Consider the following 24,568-nt stretch of genomic DNA (forward strand, 5'->3'; position numbering starts at 1 on the left):
CCGTCCACCATGCCGTCGTCATGGCCAGTGGCGGCCAATCTCCTCGCCGTAGGAGAGAAAAGGTCGCAACGGCTACATCCAAGGGCACGGTGGATGAATTCAGTCAAAGCAATACATATAGACAGCTCGATTCCACCTTGAAATCCGCCTTCCAGTCCACAACACAACAAACACGAAGTACCAAGAACAACCTCATTCGAAGCTTCATCCGAGAATTCAGAGTAGCATACGAGCTCTCCTATCTAGTCACAACCTACATCTTTCACCCACTACAGTTCGTCGAGATCTGGTTACCTTTTCTCACGATGGGCATCTTCAGCACCCCCAACCCTTTTAAACCCTCCACCAGCATCCCATCCCTCGCCAACACAAGTGATCCTCGTCACTGGCGGCAACGGCGGGCTAGGCAAAGAGGCCATCCTTCAACTCGCTCAACATGGCGGCCCAGCAAGATCTACATGGGCGCCCGCTCCGCCGACAAAGCCACGGCCGCCATCAATTCCATCCGCAGCAACCTCACCAATCCTACCACAGAGATCGTTCACCTCCCGCTAGACCTCAACTCTCTTGCCTCAGTTCGCGAAGCAGCCTCCATTGTCAAATCCAAGGAAACCCGTCTAGACATCCTCATGCTCAACGCCGGCATCATGGCAACACCCCTAGCCAAAACCGAACAGGGCTTCGAGCAACAAGTCGGCGTCAACCACATCGGCCACTTCTACCTGACCCAACAACTCCTCCCGCTCCTCACCTCCACCGCCAAGCTGCCCAATGCCGACGTCCGTGTCGTCTCCCTCACCTCCGAAGCATACAACCTTGGCCCCTCCAGCATCGCCCAGATCGCCTCCAACGAGAAACTCCTCAAACAGTCTCCCTGGTCCCGCTACGGCGCCTCCAAAGCCGCCAACATCCTCTTCGCGGCCGAGCTTGCTCGTCGGTATCCACAGTTCACCACAGCAAGCGTGCATCCGGGAATCATCATGACCGATCTGCACACCGCTGGGCAGGAGAGCTACAGTTTTGTAGGGTGGTTCATGAAGTTGGCGGCGCCGATCATCGCGACGGATGTGCCCAGGGGCACGTATAATCAGTTGTGGGCTGCGACAGCGAAGAAAGAGGAAATCCAGAATGGCAACTACTACACACCGGTCGGGAAGCGGCAGGGAAACGTCAAGTGGGCGAACGACAAGGAGGCCGGGAGCAGGTTGTGGCAGTGGAGTGAGGAGGAGATCAAGCGCGTGGGATTCTGAGATCGTCCTTCTTTTCGGGCTGTCGACTGTAGAAAGTGTACAACATCATAGGCGTTTCTTTGAGACAGAGGGAGATACCAGTGCTGAACAAGCCAGGGATGGTCTCGCTATGCTATAGACGGGGTTTTATTAGTATTTATCGCAGAATATTCGGCTGCAAATTCGCTCTCGGATCCATCCTTTTGATGTACATCCTTAGTACGGACTCGCGGTCTCGATCCAGAGATTCCCTGTATCGAAGCACGCTCATATCCTTGATCTTTGGCTTACTGACCCTCACCCGCCGTCAGATTTCTCGGCAGCCTCGGCCCTTCAGCGGTACACCGCTCAAGTACCGTCTGTGGCAAGTTGGCGTACGCCAGATCGGTCACCCATTTCCCGCCAGGTCTGAATTTCTGCTTCTGTGCATTCTTACCACCTTCATTCGCGTTCCCTCCTCCCGCGAGAGCAGTAGCTAAGAAAGTCCATGCCACAGCATTGCCGACCGTGTGTACCTCATCGCTGACAAGCACTCATGGTCGCATACTTTTCTTTGCTGTCCTCTTGGATGAGAAGCTCTGCCAATCGATCCGCAACGGCGTCGGTGTCACCACGGTTGACCAGATAGCCAGATTTGCCATGCTCAATCTGCAACGGTATGCCGCCGGTACGGCTTGCGATGACAGGCTTGCCCTTGTGGAGGGCCTCGGAGATCTTGACTTCGAATCCTGGTGAGCAGTTGTCAGCGTTGTTTCGAACGTGGGCACAGCAGGTCTTACCTTCTCGTGTGCTTAGTTGCAGCACGACAGAAGCAGAGGAAAGAATGGCGTCGAGCAGTTGGTCGCTTGGGCCGATGCGGACGAGTACAATATCATCGCGCAGGTGGTCATAGTTCTCCTTGATGAGATCTGTGGACGCGTGATAGATCCTGGAGGCATCGGGATCGTCGACTGAGCCGTGGCCGCAGACAATAAGTTGTGGTATGTTCTCCGTCGGAACATTGGTCTCTGAGCACATCCCTCTGAATCTGGAGTACGACTTTAGCACGTCCGGGATGCCTTTTGAAGGATCGAAACGAGCGACTTGAGCAATGTAGGGTCGTTGCGGCCAGACGAGCTCGGAAGCACCCTGCTGCCGACATGTCTGCCGTAGGAGATGGAAGTAGAACTGCGTATCCCACTTGACGAGATCCTTGTTGAGACCGTCCAGCCAGTCCGTTGTCGCGGGAAGCCAACCGACTGTGGCCATATCAACTTGCGGCGGGACGAAGGAGCGGACTGGGTGACTTATGAACACGTCTGCCTCCCTTATGCGCTCCCACAGATTGTCCCAGACTTTCTTTGCGGATGATCCTTGTTGCTCCACGAGGTCATCTCGGACCTCAATGTGGGATCGGAAGATCACAGGTCGCTTGGGACTTTGTTGCTTCGCTATTTTCACCAGCTCAGGTAGTTGCGGGTCGTCAACGACGATAACGTCGGCACCGCCTTGGTCAGGAGGTAGGAGTGGTCCGTTCTTCTTGAGCCAGAAGCGAGTGGCGTTGCTTGATACCCAATCGTGGATGTCTTGTAGCTTTTCCTCACTGACATTTGTTGTGGTGTCTACGCCTTGCAAGATGTTATGATTATTCTTGGTAATCCTGAAGATGTCTGGTCTAGGTCGGGGCACGAACCATTCCGCCTGCACACCCATGAGCTTCAGAAAACGGATGATTGCATGGCGCATCAGAGCGACGCCGCCGCCCTGTGGAGTAGCACTGAAAAACACCATCCGGATCTTTTTCTCCTTCATGAGACCGGTGTAGTGTTTCACAGCTTGCCACGTTCTGGGTCTGACCGACTTCTCATAATCATCCAGCGTTGCGATTTTGCACATGCCAGCGTGATCCACCTCGACTTCGTTACGGAACGATAATCGTAGGCGTGGCTGCTTGGTAGGACCAAAGATCTGTAGCGATTCCCTAGCGACGTACTCGGCCACCTCGTCAATCATTTCGACATCGCATCGGTCGGCGCCTTCCGGCAGTGCAGCTTGATGTAGAGTAGGTACAATGTCCAGCACGTGCCACAGCTGCGAGCAGAGATCAGGAGCGGCGCGATCGAGCTCTAGTTCGACGCCGGTTCCGATTATCTTAACGAGATGCTCCTTTCGATAATCGTCGACGCTCTGGATGATGTGCTCGGTGATATGTGCGGCCTTGTCCTCTGAAGATGACTCCCATTTCAGGCGGTCGACCTTGAAGTCGATACAATATGTCCCATCGTGGAGGGCGAAGCCAATCGCGTAGTCGCTTTCATCGCATATGCTTAGCGCAAGGCCCATCCAGACTTCTTCCAGATTTGTGCCATCGCCATCGCGGTTGTTGCCGGACTCTGCGACGTTCGAAGTCTTCCGGAAAGCCGGGCTTTGCAGCCCTGAGGCATGTTGTGCTTCCGATGAGGCCATTCTGTCTGCGTTGGTATCATCTTTGTAGTAAGTACGTATGTTCGGCTCTATATAAGGGGATTTCAAGCAGTCGAGGCGCCTGGCACCGAACGATGACGGTGACCGTGTTCCGTGATAGCCATGTTGACATCACATAATGGGAATAGCTTTTGGTCAATCTCGATGTCGCACTAGATGCAGCTATGGTCTATTTCTTTCATGACTGTAGGAAGTCGTGTCCGTGGCAGTTTCCGTAATGCAAAGTGGTCATGATCGTCCTCTGTCGCAGAAAACGTGCTGCCTCGGAAAACGGAACCGCTACCCGACGATGCAGATCATGTCGTGGCCGAACAGTGTGCTTTGTCTTTCCGTCATGGTTGCTTCTGCATGTGGCCTCATAGGCAACGGCACTTGACCAGCCTTGATGACTACCAATGGAGTCAAAAACCCGCAGATCGATCTTCCAGCACAAGATGGTTCGGGAAACTTTAGAAGTCCCAACCCTCACTCCCTACTACGCGGACCACGGACGCTGATCTGCCAAGCACCCGCGTACCTAGGCATTATTAGTAGCCAGCCTTGTTAGGGGCCGCTCGAGCCTATCGCTTAGGCGGACCTACCTTATGGTGCACCTGAACATCCCTGACCGACCACGTCGCGACTCATAAGCAACCTTAACCTGAGTCAAACCGGTAGCAGTCTCAAGCTTGTGCCGTCCTATAGCTGTCACACAACTTATTGGCGACAACTCTCTCAACCCTTATGCAATTTCGAGACTTCATCGAGATCGTGTGTAGCAGGCACCTACGGAGTTTACGGATGTTCGGGTACCCGAGAGCACCATGAATTCGAGGTAGGTAAGGACTCCAATAAGAGGCAGAGGCAGGTACATGTCCCGCGTATGGAACGACTGGATAATCTCCCATACCAAGGTGCCAACCGCGCCACAAAGATCCAATCTCTTCACGCATGAATCATGCTCGCCTTGATATCGTTCCTCTTGAAACTCGACAGTGAAGGGGTTCCAGGAGTCGGTTTGCCAGAGAACTTCGTCTGCACGAACGTCTTCATGATACCCATCTCCTTCCGATCAAATGCCGCATACAGCTCTGCGAACTCCTCCAGCTCGAATCGATGACTCAATATGATGGTAGGATCGAAGGAGCCGTCCTCGATCTTTTTCAATAGTTCATGCCAGTACATCTGCACCGGTGCCTGGCCCGTGCCTCGCAAGGTGATGCCCTTCTCCATCAACGCACCGATAAGGAACCCATTGGTAGGTCCAGCGTAATCTGCCACGAGCGCGATGTGGCCAAACTTACGGACGGCCTGCAACATCTCGTTGACAATCTCGGACGAATCCGTCTCCAGACCGACGGCTCGCTCGAAAGTGTTCAAGGCGCCCTTTGTGTATCGGAAAGCGGCAGCGTCAATGCAGCAATTGATTCCCTCGGGTTCCTTCTCGTACAAGGCCTTTACAACGTCCTTTGTTTGACTGAAGTCGATCACCTCGCAGCCAATGTTGTCCCTGGCCATTGCGAGTCTTTCTGGAACATTGTCAATTGCAATGACGCGTTTCGCTCCAGCGAGCTTGGACCATTTGGCGGCAAACAGCCCAACCGGACCCATGCCCCATATCGCGACACTTTTACCTTCCTTGACCTCTGCGCAGACGGTGCTGTGGTATGACGTAGGGACGATATCGGACAGATACAGAACTTTCTCGTCCGGGACCGAGTCTGGGACCTTCAACAAATTGACATCGCCAAAGGGAGCCCGCACATACTCCGCCTGGCCGCCGGCAAAGCCACCCGCGAAGCGTGTGTAGCCAAAGAGACCCCCGAAGCCCTTGCCGTACAGCTTTTCCTGGACGGAGGAGGTGTTGGTGTTGTCGCACATGGAGGATAAGCCCTCTTTGCAGAAAGAGCACTGTCCGCACCTATTCACAGACCATGTCAGCGACTTCATCGCCAGTGTAGGGCATGTTATATTTACGCAATCTGGAAGCTGGCAACCACGCGATCGCCTTTCTTCAACTTCTTGACCTCGGGTCCAACTTCATCAACCAAGCCCATCCACTCGTGTCCCAGTATGTCGCCTTTTTGCAACTGCATGATCTCTTTGTGGTAGAGATGGAGGTCAGAGCCACAGACCGTCGTTCCTGTTACCCGACAAATGACATCGCCAGGATCCGTGATGGCTGGAACCGGTACCTCTTCAACCCGGACGTCTTTCTTGCCGTGCCAGACCAATGCTTTCATCGTCTGGCCAGCACGCTTCTTCTCGGTGTCGACATTGTGCACGAGAACCTTGCGGTCACCCAGGTATTCCTGCGCCTTGTTCGCGACCACTGTGTTCATGTTTATTGGAAATGTTTCTGACCACGACCTGAAGTAGTGAGTGATGGTTCAGCATTACAGTCTCAAGATGAGTAGGCATCATCATAACTCATTGCTTTTCTATTCCCTAGCACAGTTGATCGGAGCATGGGTCCGTTATGACAATTGCAGTGATATCATGCTCGCATGCTGACATACCTGAATTATGTTGACTTTTGCGCTGGGACTCAGACTCGTCCATATGGACGGCTCGAGTCTCATATCTCGATGCAGTCAGTGACTAGCTTGGGTTTGCACGTGTTCCCTGGACTATTCAGTCCAGGTAGTAATAGGAAATAGTACGTTCCAGCCCATGCACTCGATAGCTATACTACAGCGCGCACGCTTCCAGTGAGTACGGATATTTTAACCGCCAGGTCTGTTTCGGCGCAGTCAGACCGTCTCTCCCGCTCAGACTACTGTCAGCTTTCCAGCGGCTGGTTCGCAAGGACAGTGCCCGTATCAGATACAGCGCCCCCTTGGAGCTTCTCCGAGAACACCAGCCTGATGTTGAACGCGTTGGATCATCGTGTCGGGTCTCAGCGCGCCAGCCAGCCTTCTTCTCCCGACGCCTTACTGGCCGGCGACCCTCGTTCCATCAGCTCGTATGGGTTTTCCGGAGCGTCATTGTTACGCTTCGGCGGGACAGGCGGAAATCGAATTTCGGAAAATACATCCGCGTAGGGGAACACCCCGTCTAAGGTATTAGTAGGTACGTAACTATGACACCACTGGAACTCATGATCTTCCTTGTCACTGGCATTTCTGCGCCGACCACGAAAGCGGCATCCAAGGAGGTCTATACTTCGCAGCACGCGATCAGCTATGTCTGCCATCCATGTCAAAATCCGCTGATGCTTGCTCGCCACCCAAGGGCACCTGGGCACCGTCGACGAAAAGGTGACCTCACATTTTCATTCGCACGGCGTAGCGGTCCCTCTCGGCCTCTTTTCTAGAGGGTATTTAATCGTCGATTTTGAAGTAGCAGGCGTCCACCGAGGAGATAAGAACGAGATGCGCACGGTCATAGTATGTGGTCTCTCCCTGTTCCCAGCTACTGTATCTTTGAGGTCAATCAACCACAGCCTGTTGGCTTGAGTCTTGACAGACTGCGAACTAATATATAAATGCACTCGGGGTTCCTCCCACACATAAGTTCTGGTTGTCGTAGCATATTGTCATCTTGTCCAAGCGAATCTCCTGATTCTCTGCAACAATGAGTCCTCCACAATCCCACACAAGTTTCTCGATGACCCGTCGCATCACCAGTCTCGATACGGTCTCAAACACAGCAAGTCGCCCTCCCTCAGACTCTATTTCTGTATGCTGACAGACGCCACCGACCCGCGACAACATCGTCGGAGTGTGCGGGGAATTCGTCGGCACGGTCTTGTTCCTGCTGTTCGCATTCGCGGGAACCCAGACCGCCTACCTCAATAGCCAACCCGTCGAGAACAGAGTTGGCGCTCCCGCAGATGCAGCGACCTTGTCATACATAGCGCTGAGCTTCGGGTTCTCGCTTGCGGTCATGGCGGGCGTGTTTTTCCGGATCAGTGGAGGGCTCTTCAATCCAGCTGTGAGTACTACAACTTTATATCGTCAAGCAGCGCAGACATCTTCCAGTAAGCAGAACTGATGGGCGAAATACCAAGGTCGCCCATCGCGCTCGTGCTTATTGGGACGATCCCACCCATCCGTGGCGCACTTTTCGTCGTCGCGCAGCTCCTGGGCGGCATCGTCGCCGCCGCAATTGCCAGCGCCCTCTTCCCGGGGCCCCTGACGGTGGGCACCGCCCTAGGCGGCGGCACCTCGATCGCGCAGGGCGTCTTTATCGAGATGTTTCTGACCATCTTCCTCGTCCTCACCGTGTTATTCTTGGCTATTGAGAAGCAGCGAGCCACCTTCATCGCGCCTGTCTTGTTCGGCTTGGCGCTGTTCGTGGCCATGCTGGCGGGTACGTACTTCACGGGCGCCGGTCTGAACCCAGCGAGGAGCTTTGGGCCGTGCGTCGTGTTGGCAAGCTTCCACGGCTACCACTGGATCTACTGGGTCGGACCGGGCCTGGGGTCGATTGTTTCCGCAGGGTTGTATGGGTTGATGAAGCTGCTGAGGTATGAGGAGTCGAGCTCGGGTCAGCACGGCCCGGAGATTGAGATGGAGAACGGGAGGCTGTAATTCGTAGACAAGAGCGAGGGGCTTGAGAGTACACCCTGGCGGTCGTCTATAGCACGTTGCGATCGGCGCATCGGGATCGGACCACGGCGCGCTCAGCGCATCAGCTAGTTAGATTTGCATCTTCAACAATGATACCAATGCTGAACAAGCCATACTAACCAGGGAGATAGGCTATGCCACCTTCGAAAACAACTTCCATCCCATTAGGGGTCAGCTTATCCTTTCTTCTTCTAGGATCATCATATGGCCACTCCCTGGCCACCCTTGGGCCGTGGCGCACAGCGGGCTTTGCTCACCTACAACGTTGAGTGGCGACTGTAGCTCCATGCTCACATCCCTCGCCTCCACCCTCTTACCCACCACACAAGAACGCGTACCACTTGAGCTTCCCAGCCTGATTGTCCACACAGGCAGAACCACCATCTATAAGTAGTCGTAATGCCCACGACTGTTTCGTGTCGTGTCTGCCAGAGCTAAGATGTATCTCTTGAGTGACTTCCCATGCTGAGATGGTATCTGCTGCTACTTGATGGGGCGGGCTTCCTTGGTATACACTTGTGGGTGCTCGAGGATGTCTGGCGCTTCGTGCCATCGTAGAGCTCTGCTGTCCGTCATGCCCTCGGTGTGCGGCAACATCATTATCCACGACTTTGTGAGTTGCTCAACTTATGTGTCTCTGAGGAGAAGAGGAAGAGACGAGGCCTTGCTTTGATGTGTCCTAGTCCGAGTGCTTGAGCTGGAACGAAAAGAGGATGGAATGCAGAGCCAGCGCCAATGCCGGGCAGGCCAAAAAGTGGATGACCCGACGACATGGCTATGCATGATGCAACGACCTCGATTTTAGAAGCGTGCAAGAATTGGGCAGAAGACATTTTGATAGGAACGGGATAGCGATGCCTCGTCTCGTCTGGCCCAATACGAGGCGGCATTGGCGACTGGCCCCTTGGACCTACATGAAATATTGCATGGGTTCATCATCTGTCAGCTGTCGAACGAATAATGCCATTACTGAATGGGAGATTACCCAGTCCCCAAAGTATTTCTGCCACAACATGTATTGTGCAAAAATCTGTTGTCGTGTTTTCCAAGAGTGCTGCTTTTGCCCGCAAGCTGAAAGACGCCGTCTGTTCGGGTTGAGGGGCAGGCGCGGACGGGTGTCTCCGAGAACGGGCAGTCGCGAGGTGATGCAAAGCTCATAGGCGAATTATAGGTGAAACACTGGCCTTCTCGAATGCCAATAGACGCCTCCACGGACGTCGATGAGGTAGACCAAGATCTGTATGGCTGTCAAAGGTTAACATAAACCGGGGGTCGAACATATAAAGTTCCTTGATTGGGTGAGCCACAAGTACAGTGCCCACTCCGTCACCGCACCCCTATCGAGTGGTGTTTCAAGAGTCTGCTGCTATTCAGTTCTCAAATGAATATTCTCCTTTTGGCCTACACAATCTGACCCATCTTGTGCTGTGATTTCTCTCGACTGAGCACCGTCGTTATAGCAAACCACAGCCATCTGGCGAAAAATCCTTCCAGTCGCTCTCACACCGCCTGCGCCCAACCTCGACCACCCCCACCTTGGCTACCACCACGAGTACGATCGCTTCAGCGTCCGGACTCACCAGACAACAGGTATATCAAACGGAGGACAAGGTACAAACAAGGCACAATATATGCAGACAGTGCTGGAGTGGGTGCCAGAGCACAGTAGACTGCCTACCAAGTTCTTTGTCGGTCTTTGCCGGTGATAGCCACACCACTTGTGTTACCGCGCAACCACTGGCACCTTTACACGCCCATCATGGCGTCAGATGGGCCTAATGGGTATGTTGACATCTTCTTCTCACTCATTTCACTGTTCTGCGACTGTCTGTGCCCTCCATATTGCTGTCCCCGCGGGCACCTTGCATTGCGGCCGAGGCAGCCCGGCTCATCCTCATATGAAGCAGTCTCAACCTCAACACTGAGCAAAAACTAACCATGTCCAGCTACTATTCAGCCAATCAGTTCATGAATCCCGGGCCTGCGCCGCGTCCGCCCGTCGATCGACCGCGACTTGATCTTCAGCGCTCGCAGTCCGCCGTGCCCGTCAATACCTTCGACACCATGTCGCTTGGACCACCCTCACCAGCCGTCGCTACACCGAACGGAGGCTATTTCCCGAACGCTAGTACGCTGTCGCTGAACACGCAGAAAAGTAATGGACCAGTCACAATAATCAAAGAGGGATGGGTGCGGTGTAAAGAAGACAAATTTCTCGCTGGCTGGAACGATCGCTACCTGATTCTGCGGGAGTTTCGCTCGATTTTCTGAAGAATGAGAATGGCAAGGTCATCAGCAATATTTCTCTCAAAGACGTGACGGGTGTCTCGCGGTCCGAAACCACACGCATGGCCTTTGAGATCACTCGGCTAGCAAACCCCACTCAATCGAAAGCACCAATTCTGAACCGCGATCTGCCTACAAAGACTGTCACCTGCGAAGTCCGCAACGACGATGAGATTTACGAATGGATAGATAAAATCTACGAGCGATGTCCGGGTATGGGAGGCGTCAGTAATCCGACTAACTTCAGCCATCGCATACACGTCGGCTTCGATCCTCAGACCGGCGGTTTCGTTGGCCTTCCTCAAGAGTGGGAGAAGCTGCTCACGGCCTCGGCCATCACCAAGGAAGACTACAAGAAGAATCCGCAAGCTGTCATAGAAGTATTGGAGTTTGTCACGAAACAGCAGCCGGATGCTTACCAGAGTCCTTTCCCTCAGGCATCGGCTATGCAGCCTGGTAAGTCTCTGCATGGCTATTCCGCCAGCGGAGGCAACGGTGTTGCGCCGCCTCGACCAGCGCCTCCCTCAGACTCTCAGCGATACAATACGAACCAGTTTGTGAACAAATACCAAGACAACATTACGCGAACCGGTACACCACCAGCAAAGCCAGGTTTGACTCGATCGGCTACTGATAAGAGCGGCTACGACATGGAAGCGGATGCTGCGCGGATCAAGGAAATCGCGAACCAGGAGCAACAACGCATCAAACGAGAACGAGAAATGCAACGGCAGCAAGAAGACGACAGACAGCGGAGAGAACAAGATCGAGCTCGTGAGGCAGATAGACTTCGACGAGAGCAGGACGACTATAATGCATCCATCCCAAAATCACGGCCACCGATGGCGCAGCAGGAAGTCGGCGGAGGTGGCTACGTTCAACGAGATAAGTCAGCTCAAGACCCTCGATATGATCCTGGCCGAGCGGCTCCTCGCGCACCACCAATCGCCAACGGCAACCAACAGCAGGGACGGCAACCGCCAACGGCTCAGAGACAAGCGCCATCGGCACCCAACAAGGCCCCATCACAAATACCAAAAGCCACGAACTCTCCCAGCCAAGGGTCCCTACGAACAGACAGCAGACAGCAATCACCCGGCTCGAGATATCAGCAGGACCCAAATCGACCACGCCAAGATTCTGCTTCTCGACCGAACCAGAACGGTGCCGTTAATGGCAAATCACCCCCACCTGTCCAGCAAGTCAAACCACTAAATGTAGCCAAGCAGCCACCACAGCAAGGCAGCAAACCCATCGCCGACCCACGCAAAGAAGCCGAAGCCGCACTCACCGCCAAAAAGCCCGACAATGAGCGCGCAAAAGAGGTCCGCATGTCCTCGATGACCGAATCCGAAGTTATGGCCAAACTCAAGCAAGTAGTGTCTCGTGATAATCCCATGGACAACTACAGCAAGCAGAAGAAAATCGGCCAAGGCGCCTCAGGCTCGGTCTACGTCGCACGTGTCAAGGAAAGCGCTACCTCACAAGTCGCTCGCGAGATCTACCGCACGCACGGACCTAAGGGTCAGGTTGCGATCAAGCAGATGGATTTGCGCAACCAGCCGCGGAAGGAGCTGATTGTGAATGAGATTATCGTGATGAAGGATAGTAAGCATCCGAATATCGTCAACTTTCTGGACTCGTTTCTGCAGGAGGCGAGCAATGAACTGTGGGTGGTGATGGAGTTCATGGAGGGAGGAGCCTTGACCGACGTGATTGACAATAATCCGGTGATCACGGAAGAGCAGATCGCGACAATTTGCAACGAGACGTGCAAGGGTCTGGCGCATCTGCATAGTCAGGACATCATTCATCGGGATATCAAGAGCGACAATGTTCTGCTCGACCGCATGGGTAATGTCAAGATCAGTAAGTTGCTTGATGACAGTCCTACGAAGGGAATAGTACTGACCAATCCTCCCAACAGCTGACTTCGGCTTCTGCGCCAAACTCACCGAATCCAAATCCAAGCGCGCCACCATGGTCGGCACCCCTTATTGGATGGCGCCCGAAGTCGTCAAGCAAAAAGAGTACGGCCCCAAAGTCGACATCTGGAGTTTGGGCATCATGGCTATCGAAATGATTGAGTCGGAACCGCCATACCTCAACGAAGAGCCCCTGAAAGCGCTGTTTCTGATTGCGACCAATGGCACTCCACGGTTGAAGAATCCCAACAAGTTGAGCAGAGAGTTGAAAGCGTTCTTGAGCGTGTGTCTGTGTGTGGATGTGAGGAGTAGGGCGAGTGCGGATGAATTATTGAGGAACGAGTTCATGAAGATGGGCTGTAGTCTAGCGAGTCTGAGTGAGTTGTTGAAGTGGAGGGAGAAGGGGAGGCAATGAGCTGATTGATGGTCAATGCCCTTGTTGTCGATGTCGCGTGATGTTGATGACGAGCATGACGATCTTTGCCGTCTGTTGATGTTGATGATGATGAAGGATGGCATCTTGTTGACGAAAGCTTTCGGGTTGGATGAGATCAAAACTTTGATGAGAGCATGGCGACGACTGGCGTAGCGAGCGAATGCTGCGTACTCCAACTGAGGAGGACTTCACCTGTGGGCAGCAATTTGATCGGAAGGCCGATGATTTGAGATGTCTGAAAATGAAAAGATGTCTCTCTCTTGTGCACACCCACTCTTCACATTATCGACACGTCTGTTGTAGACCGAATGCCTATCCACCTGAGACCGTGATAAGGTACGAACATCATGCTGAAGTCCGCGGGTGCAGCACAAAGCCCAAGACTGCTGTGTCCAGCATACGTTCAGCTCGCCTCGGCAGGCCGGCTTTGAGCGTGCCCCAAGCTTGTAGTCGTGCCAGTTCACCCGCCAACGATGGACCGGCCCACGACAGACATCTGTAAAATCTACGGCCTCCCTATTTGGCCTACAGCAATCAAAGTCTGACGCTTGACTTTCGACACTGCAGCCCCGATATACCTCTCCGTACCCAGCATTCCTGTGCTTCCCTCCATTCATCAGCGCAGCCCACCCAGCCAACTCCCCCTCCCCCTAACGACCCACCGCACCCCATTCCTCCCAGTCCATGTCGCAAGCGCTCCAACAACTACATTCTCGTCCTGTGAGGGAACCCTGATCCAGCAGTCGGTGTCTTCGCTGCTGTCCGCGTTCGAGTCGCCATCATTATTGGCGGCAGCAGGGGAAGGAGGCCAGGCCTTGGTAGCAGGTGGACCGGTCCTGAGGACATCGACATTGACAGCGGCGCCGTGCAGGCCGAGATGGGCGGTGAGGGCGGCGTGGATGTGTTGGCGGGCTGTGAGGGCGTCTAGTGGTTGTGGTGCATTGGATTCAGGTTGGAGGAGGGTGAGGTGGAGGTAGGTGTAGGGTGGGTGGCGGAATGTGCGTGTTGTTGTGGATGAGTCAGTCAATGGGTGAGGTCTGGACTGGGTGGTGGTCGTGACGTCCGTGACGGTGTTCGAGTGATTCTCTGTTGCAGGCATCTTGCGGAGGAATGGCTGGGATGACACAAAAGAAGTCGTTGGCAACAGGCTCTGTGTGAGGTTCGACGATTATATTCTGCTCTTAGGAGTAGAATTGACTGATCTGACTCAACGCCCCAGTTGTGCTCCAGACTGTCCCTGCTGTGAAGGTAAGTATGCTGTACTACTGCTGTAGTTACCCATCATGTCTGCGTCTAGTAGTGCTCGAACTCGCTTGCAGTGAAGCAACCCGTGGGTGACAGTCAATTGGCTCTGTGAAAGGTTCTGCCGTCTTGTCGTCCGGCGCGAGATAAGTCGTTGCGAGTTTTTGTCAATCGGTCTGAGCTACAATTCTAGTCACCCGGTCTTGGATAGAGCGACACGTCATCCGGCGGCTGCATTCCATATTCGTCCAGTCCGACTGCACGGCAGAAGTCAACAGCAGTCTCTGGTCTACATCAATCGGCCCTTGGTGTTCTCAAGCCGTCGACGGGGCTCTTTGATCTATACAACTTCGAACCCTCCTCTGCAACACTCTGCATGATGGTAGCCGTAGATTGAAGCCGCCAAGCTCCAGACATGGCGCGTAACCAAGCTTTCGCGCCGAGTCGCGAACCCTTCCAGCAGGAAACGACGGCTGACTTACAACTACAACATTCAAAGATACAAGGCCCATTTTCCTTCCTCAACCCGACACGCGCGTTATACAGGTTGTCTGGCGCGCAGCAATCAGCTGCTAGCAATGGTAAAGCTGAAGTCGGGAAGCAGGGCGGCTCCGAGCATCATGGCGTCCACTTCCTCTGGCGCTCCCGAGACAATAGGAAAGGGCGACATCCACTGGTCCTTACTCAATCCGCCAGCAGTACGGGACTGACTTTGCCGCGACGGACCAATCATCCCTCTGAAGTCCTGAAAGTTGTTAAGCGAATGTTCACGTACTACCCCGTCTGGGACATCTCCTGGCTTGTCGCCTACATCTTCACTTGGGGCTCGATAGTCTGGTGCATCAACGGCTTCTTCTCTTTCCTGCCGCTCATCCGTCCCTCGTCTGAATTCGGCGGCGAAGTACTCTATGGCGGTGGGATCACGGCATTCATCGGCGCAGTCCTGTTCTTCGAGATTGGCAGTATCCTTCTTATGTTCGAAGCTGTCAATGAGAACAGCGCTGGGTGTTTTGGGTGGGCCGTGGAGGATCTAGCCGGTGATCACGCGGCTGACACCAAAGGAAGTGCTTCCCAACTAGTCCCATCCACGAAGCATTGCACGCATCACCATCCGAATCGCGCCAACCTGGTCGGGCAAAGCTCTAAGCACGCCGATATGAGAGAAGGCAAGACATGGCAATGGTGGCCAACCGGAAGCGCCCTCAAGACTCACTACTTCCACGAGCTGGGCTTCCTCGCGAGCTTCTCCCAGTTCTGCGGCGCCACGATCTTCAGCATTGCCGGCGTTACAGCTTTACCAGGCATTATCGACCATATGTCGCAGGGCTTGACGGATGGTATATACTGGGCGCCGCAGGTTGTTGGCGGGTCGGGCTTTATTGTTTCTGGGACGCTGTATATGTTGGAGACGCAGAAGAATTGGTATACTCCGAGTTTTGGGGTGTTGGGCTGGCATATTGCGTTTTGGAACTTGATTGGTGGGGTTGGGTTTACGTTGTGTGGTGCGCTGGGGTTCGCGGCGGGAAGTACGGGGGCACAGTACCAGGCTAGTTGCTCGACTTTCTGGGGCAGTTTCGTAAGTCATTGAGTGCTCTTGCGTAGGATGAAGCTGACCATTCACTAGGCTTTCCTGATTGGGAGCGTTTTGCAGCTGTATGAGAGCTTGCAAAAGAACCCTGTCGAGGTGTCGAAAGACGGCCCATAGACAAGATGTGATCCATACTTGGCCTTTGTTGTCCCGCGTTAAGCTGAACCTATCTAGTACGGTCAAAGGTCATCCTCATTCCGGCCCTGCAGTCAGATTGCAAGTGACGTACAAGAGGCGCGAAAGTCAGACATCACTGATACGTTGAAGCGTACACAAGGCCGCAGCTGAGTCACAGTGATCTAGAGACCAGTGCATACCTGTTGGCCGAGTCAGTGAAGTGACTGTCCCGGTCAGCCTCGGACCCGTGCTATTCTTCGAATGGTATAAGTAGTGCTCGTCCTCACGACTTCGTCCTCTTCTCTTCCGTCACATTGAGACTTGCCATCCAGAAGAACTCGTGGTTGTCATACCTCGGTACCAGTACCTACTGCTGCCTGGTGGGACGAGCGTCCCCGTGACATGGGCCTCGTTTTTGTGCGGTACGCTTCAGAAAGGACAGGCAGCTTTGCTCTCATATTCATATCGTCATCTCATTACCTACATTATTGACCACTCAGATCGACCTAGTAACTACTATCCTCCATCGTCGTAAACGGCCCGACCGTACTCAAGCTCGGAATCCTGCCCAACAGATACTCCACGTGCCTATACGCAGCACTCGGCGCATACTGCGGAACCATATGTCCACTCAAGTCGATCGTCACCAGCGTCAGACCTCTTTCAGTATGTGTCTGACCCATCACACCTGCTCCAGCGAGCGTGCCCGCGGCTGTCGGGTCATCATAATTGTTCTCATGGTACGGCACGTAGAAATCGTCCCACTCGCTTGGCGCGGTAGAGAAGCCTTGGGCGCCGTTCCATGTCATGTTCTGGACTGCCACAAGAGTTCCGTTCCAGATGAGGATCATGTCGAGTAAGCCGTGGCCGATTACGACACGGTCTGCGGCTTCGATGACACCGGGGAGGACGCTCAGGGCCGAAGGTGGTGAGTTGTCTGTGCCGTTGACGAAGACGTCGATCGAGGTGCATTCCATCCATTCTTGGACTGGGGCGTTAATCGCCTCCTGAACTGCGGTGATGTTGAAGTAGATGTCTGTGCCTTCGGGCAGGTATTCGAAACTGCCTGGGAACCCGAGCACATCCCATAGAACTGGGCAGGTCGTGGCCACCTGGTAGATGTCGAAACAAGGATTGACGAGGAGGACAGCGTTGAATACAGCGTCGAAGAGATCGCACGTGTCGTTGTCATTCGCTACGTTGGGTGGAGATGGCAAAATGCCTTTTGGTGGGTAGACCAAAGCCTCTTCTAGGAACTGAGTGTACCCACACTCGTCGGCCGTTGTGTGAAGGTATTCCACGAATGACGCGTTTAGGTTGAACAAGGGACCCCAGAAGTCGACCAACGGTACGGTCGGGATTGACTGCTGTACCACGTCATATGACAGACTCGGGTCATAGATGAGCAAGCTGCTGAAGTTGTAGTAGGTGGTGTCGTTGCTCTCGATCATAGCATTGGCGATATAGGGAACACTGTAAGTGGTCAGTAAGCTGTATGTAACGGGACAGTCCAGAACTCTTACTAGTAACCGGCATACGACTCGCCCGCGATGTAGACGGTGTAGTTCTGCATGGCGAAGGTATCGACGAAGTTCTTGAAGAAGCCGAGGAATTGGTCGGCGACATCGGTCTCGGATGTCGCTGTTGGTTCGCCTTGCGAGAAGCCGGTACCGACGGGCTGTTCAACCTGGAAGTGGGTTAGAAACAGGTAAGTTGAAAGTGCTAATGGTAGATCATACCCAGACCATGTTCGTCAGATTGACCCATGTCCACGGATTTGGGACTGGCTTGTAGGTCCCGTACTTAGGAATGCGGTCAGTAGCTGTGGGCTGTAGGAGTGCAGGAAGGTCTTACCTGCCACAGGAAAGGGCCGTTCTCTTGCAGGAAGCCTTCCAGTGACGAGCAGCCAGGACCGCCGTTCAGCCAGATGAGGATCTCTTTCTCAGCGGCCGGATTTTCTGATGGGAAGAACCAGAAATATAGCTCCGAAGCATTCTTCTCGTCCGAGATTGGCATCAAACCAGCATAGGACTCGCCAATGTCAAAGTCGACGCTTGGGATCGCGCCTGCCGTGCCATTGACGACGTATTCTGACTGTGTCAGCTCGAGCCATCACCACTGCATTGGCAGGCACTCACTCTCGGTCTCCGCCGTAGCATACTTGGACGTCGCTCTCTTCTCTATCTTTGGACCTGCTGGAAGAGGTTGACGAGGCACAGACCGCGGTTTCTGTGCGAGCTTTTTGCCTGCTGAGCCAACATGTTGTGGGCTTCGGCCTGCTGCCACGAGTCCGATGGCCGCCAGAAGCGATAGGGTCCAAGAGAGCTTCATGTCGTTCGTTGTCGCAATAAGAATAAGCGGGATTGCAGTTCGCACAGACGCGTTGCGAGCAGCCGAACTTTTTATCAGAGCTCTTTGTCGGCCATGACCGCACCTACCTCATAGCTCGCTCGCGTACCTACCTTCCATTCGAAGTCTATGCAAGAGCTACCAAGCGCTCGTGGCAAGTGCAACCCACAAATGCAGGCACGGAGCCAGTTGAGTGTTGCGATCTGGCTCGATGACCATGTTGGTGGATCCAACCTTGACGCGGAAAGCCATGACTTCAGCGATATGGTTAGGGATTCATTGAAAAGTGAGAGTCTAAGGTGACATCGAGAGGCCTTAGGCTACCTTTTCAGCACACTTGCTGAAGCTTGACGGCTCGATGCTAGCCCATGAGAGAAATACCTTAACGAAAGAAGCATGAATGATGGAAAGGTTGGCGAGCTTGCGTGGGGTTCAAGCGTTTTCGAGAAGCAGGACGTACCTTCGTATTGGTGACGTCCGATTGGGTGGTATTCCTTATCGGTGATTCGCCTCCATACTACGTAAGTATAGCGATCACTGACCAGGTATCGACTAACGTAGTGAGTCGACAGCTTCTGAGATTCATGGTCGAGCGCGCGCTGCAACAAGAGTACTTCCGCACGTCATGGCTGAAGACGCGACAAACATTCCCGATAGATTATGGTAAACGGAGGGCAAAGGCAAGGAAAGATCGCGAGCAGAACGCCACATCGCCACCCCTGCAACCCTACCGTTGTGGGGAAGCTTGATTGGCGCCCCAGACCAGAAGAGGCAGGTAGACGGCAAGCTCGCGTGCTCGTACAGATGCTCGCAATGATGCCTGTACGATAGACGGGAAGAGAGCTTGGTTTTCATAAGCTCATATCGTGACAATCGCCGCCAGCGGGAGCACGTAGGAAGGGTTCCGTCGGGTCTCTTGTACTGCGGCATGGAACTAGTACCGAGGTAGCTTCGCATTGTCCTTCCTATTGATGCTGTGGCGCTACTTGCTCTGCCCACCACTAATGTCAAACAGCCAAATCACTCTCAGCAATCGAACTGTCCAAGTAGGTAGGTGTCCTTCCAAATTCGCGGCGGAAGCCTCTGCGACCCCAACCTTCCCACACCTTCCGCCCGAGTTACCTATCCTCGCGCACGTCTCACCATTCCTCACTCTCCACCGCCCCCTCCACCTCTCTCATCCACGCCTCTCTCCGCTTACAAAAGCCCTCATACCTTGGCCGCAACCTCTCGTCACTCTCACTTCCATCTATACTGCCCACCCCAATGATCACACTCCCCCTCATCTCCTCTATGCTATCCGGTACCGTCATGAACAGCGAACTCCCGCATTTTGTGCAGAACTGGCGGGTTCCATGACCCGGTTCGCCGAATGCGGTGATTGACGAGCCGATGGAGAGGCCAGCGATGGCAGGGAAGAGTTTGGGAGACGATTGGAGAGTTGTGATAGTGACTGACGAGGCGGGAAAGACGGCCATGTGGTGAAAGGAGGAGCCGGAGAATTGTCGGCAGTCTGTGCAGTGGCAAATGTAGCTCCTGGTAGGAAGGGCGGTGACGGCGAATGTGGTGAGGGCGCAAAAGCAGCGGCCAGTAAACAGCGGAGATGGTGCTTTTGGTGGGTAAGTTGGTGCAAGAGTCTCGGCGGACCGCCGCGAAGACGTGGATGGGGACGGCATCGCGCTTTGTGTTGGGTTAGTGGTCTCTTCGCTGGCTTCTTCCTGGTCAGATATATAATGAGTGCAAGGTAATTGAGCAGTGGATGTCTGGGAAGCTAATAGCTCGAGAAGCTCATATCTGAGTGCACTGGGATCAGGGAATCGCAGCAATCCGAGAGCGAGGCACGCCAACGAGCGACTGCAACAGCCCAACCACTCCGAAGCCGCCAGCTGCATGTTGCCTAGCTGTTGCCTGAATGTCGCATATTGAAAGTGGCCGATAGACGACGCTGCAACCTTCGCTGTTGAGAAGCCATCGCTCAAGGCGGGTATTCGACCTTGTGCTTAATCTCCGGCTGTCCAAGGGAAGACAAGAATCGATGCTGAGTCGTGGATGCCATTTAACGCGTCTCGGATTTAGGTGGATTTAGCCCGACGAGGCCTACCGTTAAGCGCGACGCGCCTCGTAACTTACAAAAAACGTCAGCTGTATCATCTTTGTTGCTTCGTCGAGACTCCGATATCTACCAAGGTACGGCCAATCGTCTCACATCGTGGTAGGCTTGTCTGGGCCATATCGCGACGCATCCGGAAGCTGGATCTGACTGCCATGCCGGAAAATCATGGATAACTGCATGGAGTCGTGGCCCGAACCACGGTGCCCACAGCAGGCAGCCCTTGCCTCGAGGCTACATTCCAGGTTGGCTATCAATGCCTTGAAAGGGGCTTGCACAGAATGCCTCACTCGTCTGTTGCGGAATCACAGCAATTGTTCACCTAATCTCGGGCGCAGGGCTTCTTGATCTTTCATAAATCGTTCGCGACATGTTCCCAATATTGTTGTCAGCACTTCCATTCGATGCTCGCGCCTTATCATAGAGCGTGTTACGGCAGCCGGTAAGCGCGACAGGACTATATGTATCCCAAACCAATGCTGTGCATGTTCGACTAGGTACCACCGTAAGTCGACTACTCGTCCTTCAATTCTTCTGCTTCTGTCTGTGACATAAAGTCGGGCGTCGCGATTCATCGTCGGAAAATCTCCCGCAATTGTACTGATGTTGGAAGCTCCGCGTGCTCATGCTGTGCCTCACCAGAGTGCGCCCCGTCATTCGGACGACATGACAGGCAAGCCATTCGCCGGCCGCGGAAAGATCGCCGTCCTTGGAATTTCTCTGTGTTCGGTCCTACTCCTTTGGTTCTGGACGTCTGGCGATCCCAGAATACTTTTGCACTCGGAGCGCCTGCCGAACGATAGTCTTTTCAGTGGCTCATTTCGACGATGGAGCTATCCAGCGGATGCAAATAATCTCCAGTTGACGTCCAGCCAGTGCGACCGTGCTTTTCCCGGCCTCTTCGTCGAGGTCGATCGAGCTGTTCTCGTGTGGAAGAACTCTCAAATTGACGAAGCAAAGCTTGACAAAATGGCAGCCAAGAACGGCTTTGTGCGCGCCATGATATATGACCAGAATCTCTAGTAAGTTTCCTGAAAGGACGACCTTGTCAAGAATACAGTCATCTGATCCCGTCCGATGCAAGTCTACGCACAACAGCAAAACTCGGTCAGAGTTTCGGCTAACCAGATCGTGCACAGTATTATTTCCAAGACTGGTGGTATCTATTCGCGAGAGTACGCCATACTACACGCCATCTACCGAAGCATCATCTCAGCACCCGAACGTCTTCCGAACATCGAATTTGCGTTTAACGTTGATGATGTTGTGGGTGATCCAGCACCCATCTGGGCTCTTGCTCGGCGCGCTGAGGATAAACACCTGTGGCTCATGCCAGACTTCGGATTCTTCTCCTGGCCTGAGACAAAGGTGGGTAGTTGGAATGAGGTGCAAAGCAAGATCATCTCCGACGAAGAGACTGCATTGTACGACTGGACCAGCAAGGTTCAGAAATTGTTCTGGCGCGGTGCAACCCTAGGACTGAGCATTCGTGAACGGCTGGTTGCTGTTACAGAGCAACAGACGACATGGGCTGACGTGAAAACTTTGACCTGGCGCGATCCAGACTCGATGGCGAACGATCTAAAGACGATGCCAGAGCATTGTCAGTACAAGTATCTCATGCATACGGAAGGTGTCTCCTACTCAGGTCGTCTCAAATACTTGCAAAGTTGTCGATCAGTCATCATCGCACATTCCCTGGAATGGATTCAACACCACCACCATCTGATGCATCATTCTGGTCCGCAACAGAACTATGTTCTTGTGCAGCGAGATCTTGAGGACCTCCACGTCAAAGTACTACAGCTTCAAGAGAACGATGAGGAGGCTCGAAGGATAGCGGACAGCAATGTCAAGACCTTCCGAGAACGTTACCTGACCCAATCAGCAGAGACGTGTTATTGGAGGAAGCTGATACATGGTTGGGCTAGTGTCAGTCATGAGCCACGGTTTCATGACGAGAAGAACGGAACAAAGGTCTGGCGTGGCCTCCCAATCGAGTCGTTCTTTCTGGAACGAAAGATGGAATGGGATCCCTACTAACGGCTTGGCTTGGCATATTCTCGGCTCGCGCTGCCGTGGTCGGCTCGACCTGACACTCAGTATAGACACCAGTAGACGTCAACCCCGGCGAGTCGGTCATTCTGAGCGTTGGCTCACGCAAGAGCTCCTGTAACCTTACATCGACTATCGTTCCTTGATTCCGTGTGGTACAGGTTGCTGAGTAGAGGCCGTTGTGCTGGGCATTGCCCGCCGGTAAGGCGCCGGCGGTTGGTGGTCGACTAGCGCCTTTCTCCGTCAGAGATCATCTGATAGTAGATAAAGACGCATTCCCTCGCTGGTGCTGCTCTTGCAGATGTTCGCGGTGTGAGGTGCGACGATGTGGGCACTGTTCACTTATGCATTTGTGTTCGTCTCCCTTCAGTACATCGTCCATGCGGTAGCCCCGCCACGAAGACGTCTGCATCAACTCTCAGAGCACTCCAAGTCCGACTATGACTGGAGCAGCATCACCGCATCGAAGGATCTTCGATGGCACAAATGCTATGAGGAATATCAATGTGCTCGACTGACGGTCCCACTGGACTGGACAAACAGCAGCAACGAGAATGAGGTGCATCTTGCTCTCGTGAAGCTATCCGCCAAAGTGGGCAATTCAGAACCCTCATTCGGCGGCTCAATCATCCTCAATCCTGGAGGTCCGTCCGGTTCCGGCACCGATGACATCCGATGGAATGGGCATGCCATCCAAAACATCGCCGATGGAGACAAGCACTTCGAGATCGTGAGCTTCGATCCGAGAGCCGTCCACCGGACCACGCCAACTCCGGCGTGCTTTGATAATGACGAAGCTCGTGATCGCTACAATGAGCTGAATGAACTCGCCGGCAGCCCTGGTGTTAGGTCATCACTGGACATCAAGTGGGCGCTTGCGCAAGGCTTCGGATTGTTGTGTGAAAACGCTACGCATGGCGTCTATCCAAATGGCGATAACATAAAGCAATTCTCTAGCACGGCTCTCGTGGCTCGAGACATGGTCCGGATCATTGATGCGATGGCCGAAGAGCGCAATCAGGCCGCGTCTGTAGGAACGGAATCTATCCAGAAGAATCTTGGAAGCTCGTCGCCGCCTCTCCTGAACTACTGGGGCTTTTCGTATGGCACTTATCTTGGCAACACCTTTGCAAGCATGTTCCCAGAACGAATCGGCCGCATGATACTCGATGGCAATGTCGACCCGGTGGACTACGCTGCAACCGGATGGAGCACGAATTTGAACGACAACAACCTTGTCTGGCGAACATTCTTCGAGTGGTGCTTCGATGCTGGCACAGCATGTGCTTTACATAGCCAGCAGTTCCAATCCGCTCTGAACATGCATGCAAAGGTGATCGATCTGTACGAAAGCATCCGACAAGACCCAGTCCCATATATCGACCAAGAGGGCAGAATCCACGTCCTCACCTACTTCAACCTTGAATTTACCATGCACCCCTATGCCTACAACCCATGGCACAGTTGGCCACGTCTAGCAACCAACATCGCCTCTCTGCTCTCCGGCGATCCGTTGCCTTTCCTCAACCTCACCCCTCCAGACCCATCCGACCCGCCTCCAGATACCGACAACGTCCATCACAAGGAAGACTCCAGCCCAGACCCGCGCTTCCTCAACCGCACAGACCCCTACCCACCATCCTACCCGCACGAGCTCGAAGCCGCTGTCTCCATCCTCTGCGGCGACGGAGACCCTCTAACCTCCGAAACCAAATCCGACTTCTCATCCTACCTCGACCACCTCGTCAATCAATCCGCCCTCATCGGCCCGACATGGGCTCAAATCACGCTTCCCTGCCGGCACTGGCCCTCGTCCCTTCGGCCTGCCGAGCGGAATCGCTTCACTGGCCCTTTCGGCAGCAAGCTTGCTGACTATGACAACGGTGCTCGTGCGAATGGATGGGCAAGGCCGCTGCTGTTCATCGGGAATACGGCTGATCCGGTGACGCCGCTAAAGAATGCGAGGAGCAACAGTGTGACGCATGAGGGGAGCAGGGTCTTGACGCTGAACTCGCCAGGGCATTGTAGTGGGCCGAATCAGCCCAGTCGATGTGTGTGGGAGGCGGAGAGGAGGTTCTACAATGATGGGGAGCTGCCGGATCAGGGGAAGGTTTGCGAGGTTGATTGGAAGCCTTGGGATCGGAAGATTGGAGGGTGACATTGTTACTGCGTGAAGCGTCCGTCTGATCAAGCCTTCAAAGAGATTGACGACCGT

At 53.9% G+C, this 24,568-nt stretch overlaps 11 protein-coding genes across 11 annotated transcripts; 6 read left to right on the forward strand and 5 right to left on the reverse strand.

Moving 5' to 3' along the window:
* Positions 1-20: 20 nt before the first annotated feature.
* On the forward strand, positions 21-1,250 carry AB675_9057 (putative oxido; the record flags this gene model as incomplete). Its single annotated transcript, XM_018149560.1, has 1 exon — positions 21-1,250. One exon carries the CDS (start codon positions 21-23, stop codon positions 1,248-1,250), a length of 1,230 nt encoding a protein of 409 aa, XP_018001572.1.
* Positions 1,251-1,745: 495 nt separating this feature from the next.
* Positions 1,746-3,674, reverse strand: AB675_9058 (Trehalose phosphorylase; the record flags this gene model as incomplete). The annotated part of the gene is made up of 2 exons (XM_018149561.1): positions 1,746-1,957; positions 2,009-3,674. 2 exons carry the CDS (start codon positions 3,672-3,674, stop codon positions 1,746-1,748), a joined length of 1,878 nt encoding a protein of 625 aa, XP_018001513.1.
* A 942-nt stretch (positions 3,675-4,616) lies between these two features.
* Positions 4,617-6,013, reverse strand: AB675_9059 (Zinc-type alcohol dehydrogenase-like protein; the record flags this gene model as incomplete). Its single annotated transcript, XM_018149562.1, has 2 exons — positions 4,617-5,592; positions 5,649-6,013. The coding sequence occupies 2 exons, from the start codon at positions 6,011-6,013 to the stop codon at positions 4,617-4,619; spliced, it is 1,341 nt and encodes a 446-aa protein (XP_018001448.1).
* Positions 6,014-7,666: 1,653 nt separating this feature from the next.
* Positions 7,667-8,206, forward strand: AB675_9060 (Aquaporin-1; the record flags this gene model as incomplete). The annotated part of the gene is made up of 1 exon (XM_018149564.1): positions 7,667-8,206. One exon carries the CDS (start codon positions 7,667-7,669, stop codon positions 8,204-8,206), a length of 540 nt encoding a protein of 179 aa, XP_018001614.1.
* Positions 8,207-10,004: 1,798 nt separating this feature from the next.
* On the forward strand, positions 10,005-12,871 carry AB675_9061 (Serine/threonine-protein kinase CLA4; the record flags this gene model as incomplete). Its single annotated transcript, XM_018149565.1, has 4 exons — positions 10,005-10,027; positions 10,192-10,442; positions 10,499-12,400; positions 12,459-12,871. 4 exons carry the CDS (start codon positions 10,005-10,007, stop codon positions 12,869-12,871), a joined length of 2,589 nt encoding a protein of 862 aa, XP_018001433.1.
* Positions 12,872-13,508: 637 nt separating this feature from the next.
* AB675_9062 (uncharacterized protein) lies at positions 13,509-13,991 on the reverse strand (the record flags this gene model as incomplete). The annotated part of the gene is made up of 1 exon (XM_018149566.1): positions 13,509-13,991. The coding sequence occupies one exon, from the start codon at positions 13,989-13,991 to the stop codon at positions 13,509-13,511; it is 483 nt and encodes a 160-aa protein (XP_018001708.1).
* A 558-nt stretch (positions 13,992-14,549) lies between these two features.
* AB675_9063 (uncharacterized protein) lies at positions 14,550-15,839 on the forward strand (the record flags this gene model as incomplete). The annotated part of the gene is made up of 2 exons (XM_018149567.1): positions 14,550-15,710; positions 15,759-15,839. The coding sequence occupies 2 exons, from the start codon at positions 14,550-14,552 to the stop codon at positions 15,837-15,839; spliced, it is 1,242 nt and encodes a 413-aa protein (XP_018001554.1).
* Positions 15,840-16,345: 506 nt separating this feature from the next.
* On the reverse strand, positions 16,346-18,170 carry AB675_9064 (Carboxypeptidase cpdS; the record flags this gene model as incomplete). The annotated part of the gene is made up of 5 exons (XM_018149568.1): positions 16,346-17,312; positions 17,363-17,526; positions 17,579-17,641; positions 17,694-17,929; positions 17,978-18,170. 5 exons carry the CDS (start codon positions 18,168-18,170, stop codon positions 16,346-16,348), a joined length of 1,623 nt encoding a protein of 540 aa, XP_018001390.1.
* Positions 18,171-19,327: 1,157 nt separating this feature from the next.
* On the reverse strand, positions 19,328-19,864 carry AB675_9065 (uncharacterized protein; the record flags this gene model as incomplete). The annotated part of the gene is made up of 1 exon (XM_018149569.1): positions 19,328-19,864. The coding sequence occupies one exon, from the start codon at positions 19,862-19,864 to the stop codon at positions 19,328-19,330; it is 537 nt and encodes a 178-aa protein (XP_018001652.1).
* Positions 19,865-21,267: 1,403 nt separating this feature from the next.
* On the forward strand, positions 21,268-22,341 carry AB675_9066 (Protein O-glucosyltransferase 1; the record flags this gene model as incomplete). Its single annotated transcript, XM_018149570.1, has 2 exons — positions 21,268-21,320; positions 21,438-22,341. The coding sequence occupies 2 exons, from the start codon at positions 21,268-21,270 to the stop codon at positions 22,339-22,341; spliced, it is 957 nt and encodes a 318-aa protein (XP_018001506.1).
* A 337-nt stretch (positions 22,342-22,678) lies between these two features.
* On the forward strand, positions 22,679-24,511 carry AB675_9067 (putative hydrolase; the record flags this gene model as incomplete). The annotated part of the gene is made up of 1 exon (XM_018149571.1): positions 22,679-24,511. The coding sequence occupies one exon, from the start codon at positions 22,679-22,681 to the stop codon at positions 24,509-24,511; it is 1,833 nt and encodes a 610-aa protein (XP_018001334.1).
* Positions 24,512-24,568: the final 57 nt, after the last annotated feature.

This window comes from Cyphellophora attinorum (assembly GCF_001299255.1).
Source record: "Cyphellophora attinorum strain CBS 131958 chromosome Unknown Contig9, whole genome shotgun sequence".
Classification (NCBI taxonomy): Eukaryota; Fungi; Ascomycota; class Eurotiomycetes; order Chaetothyriales; family Cyphellophoraceae; genus Cyphellophora; species Cyphellophora attinorum.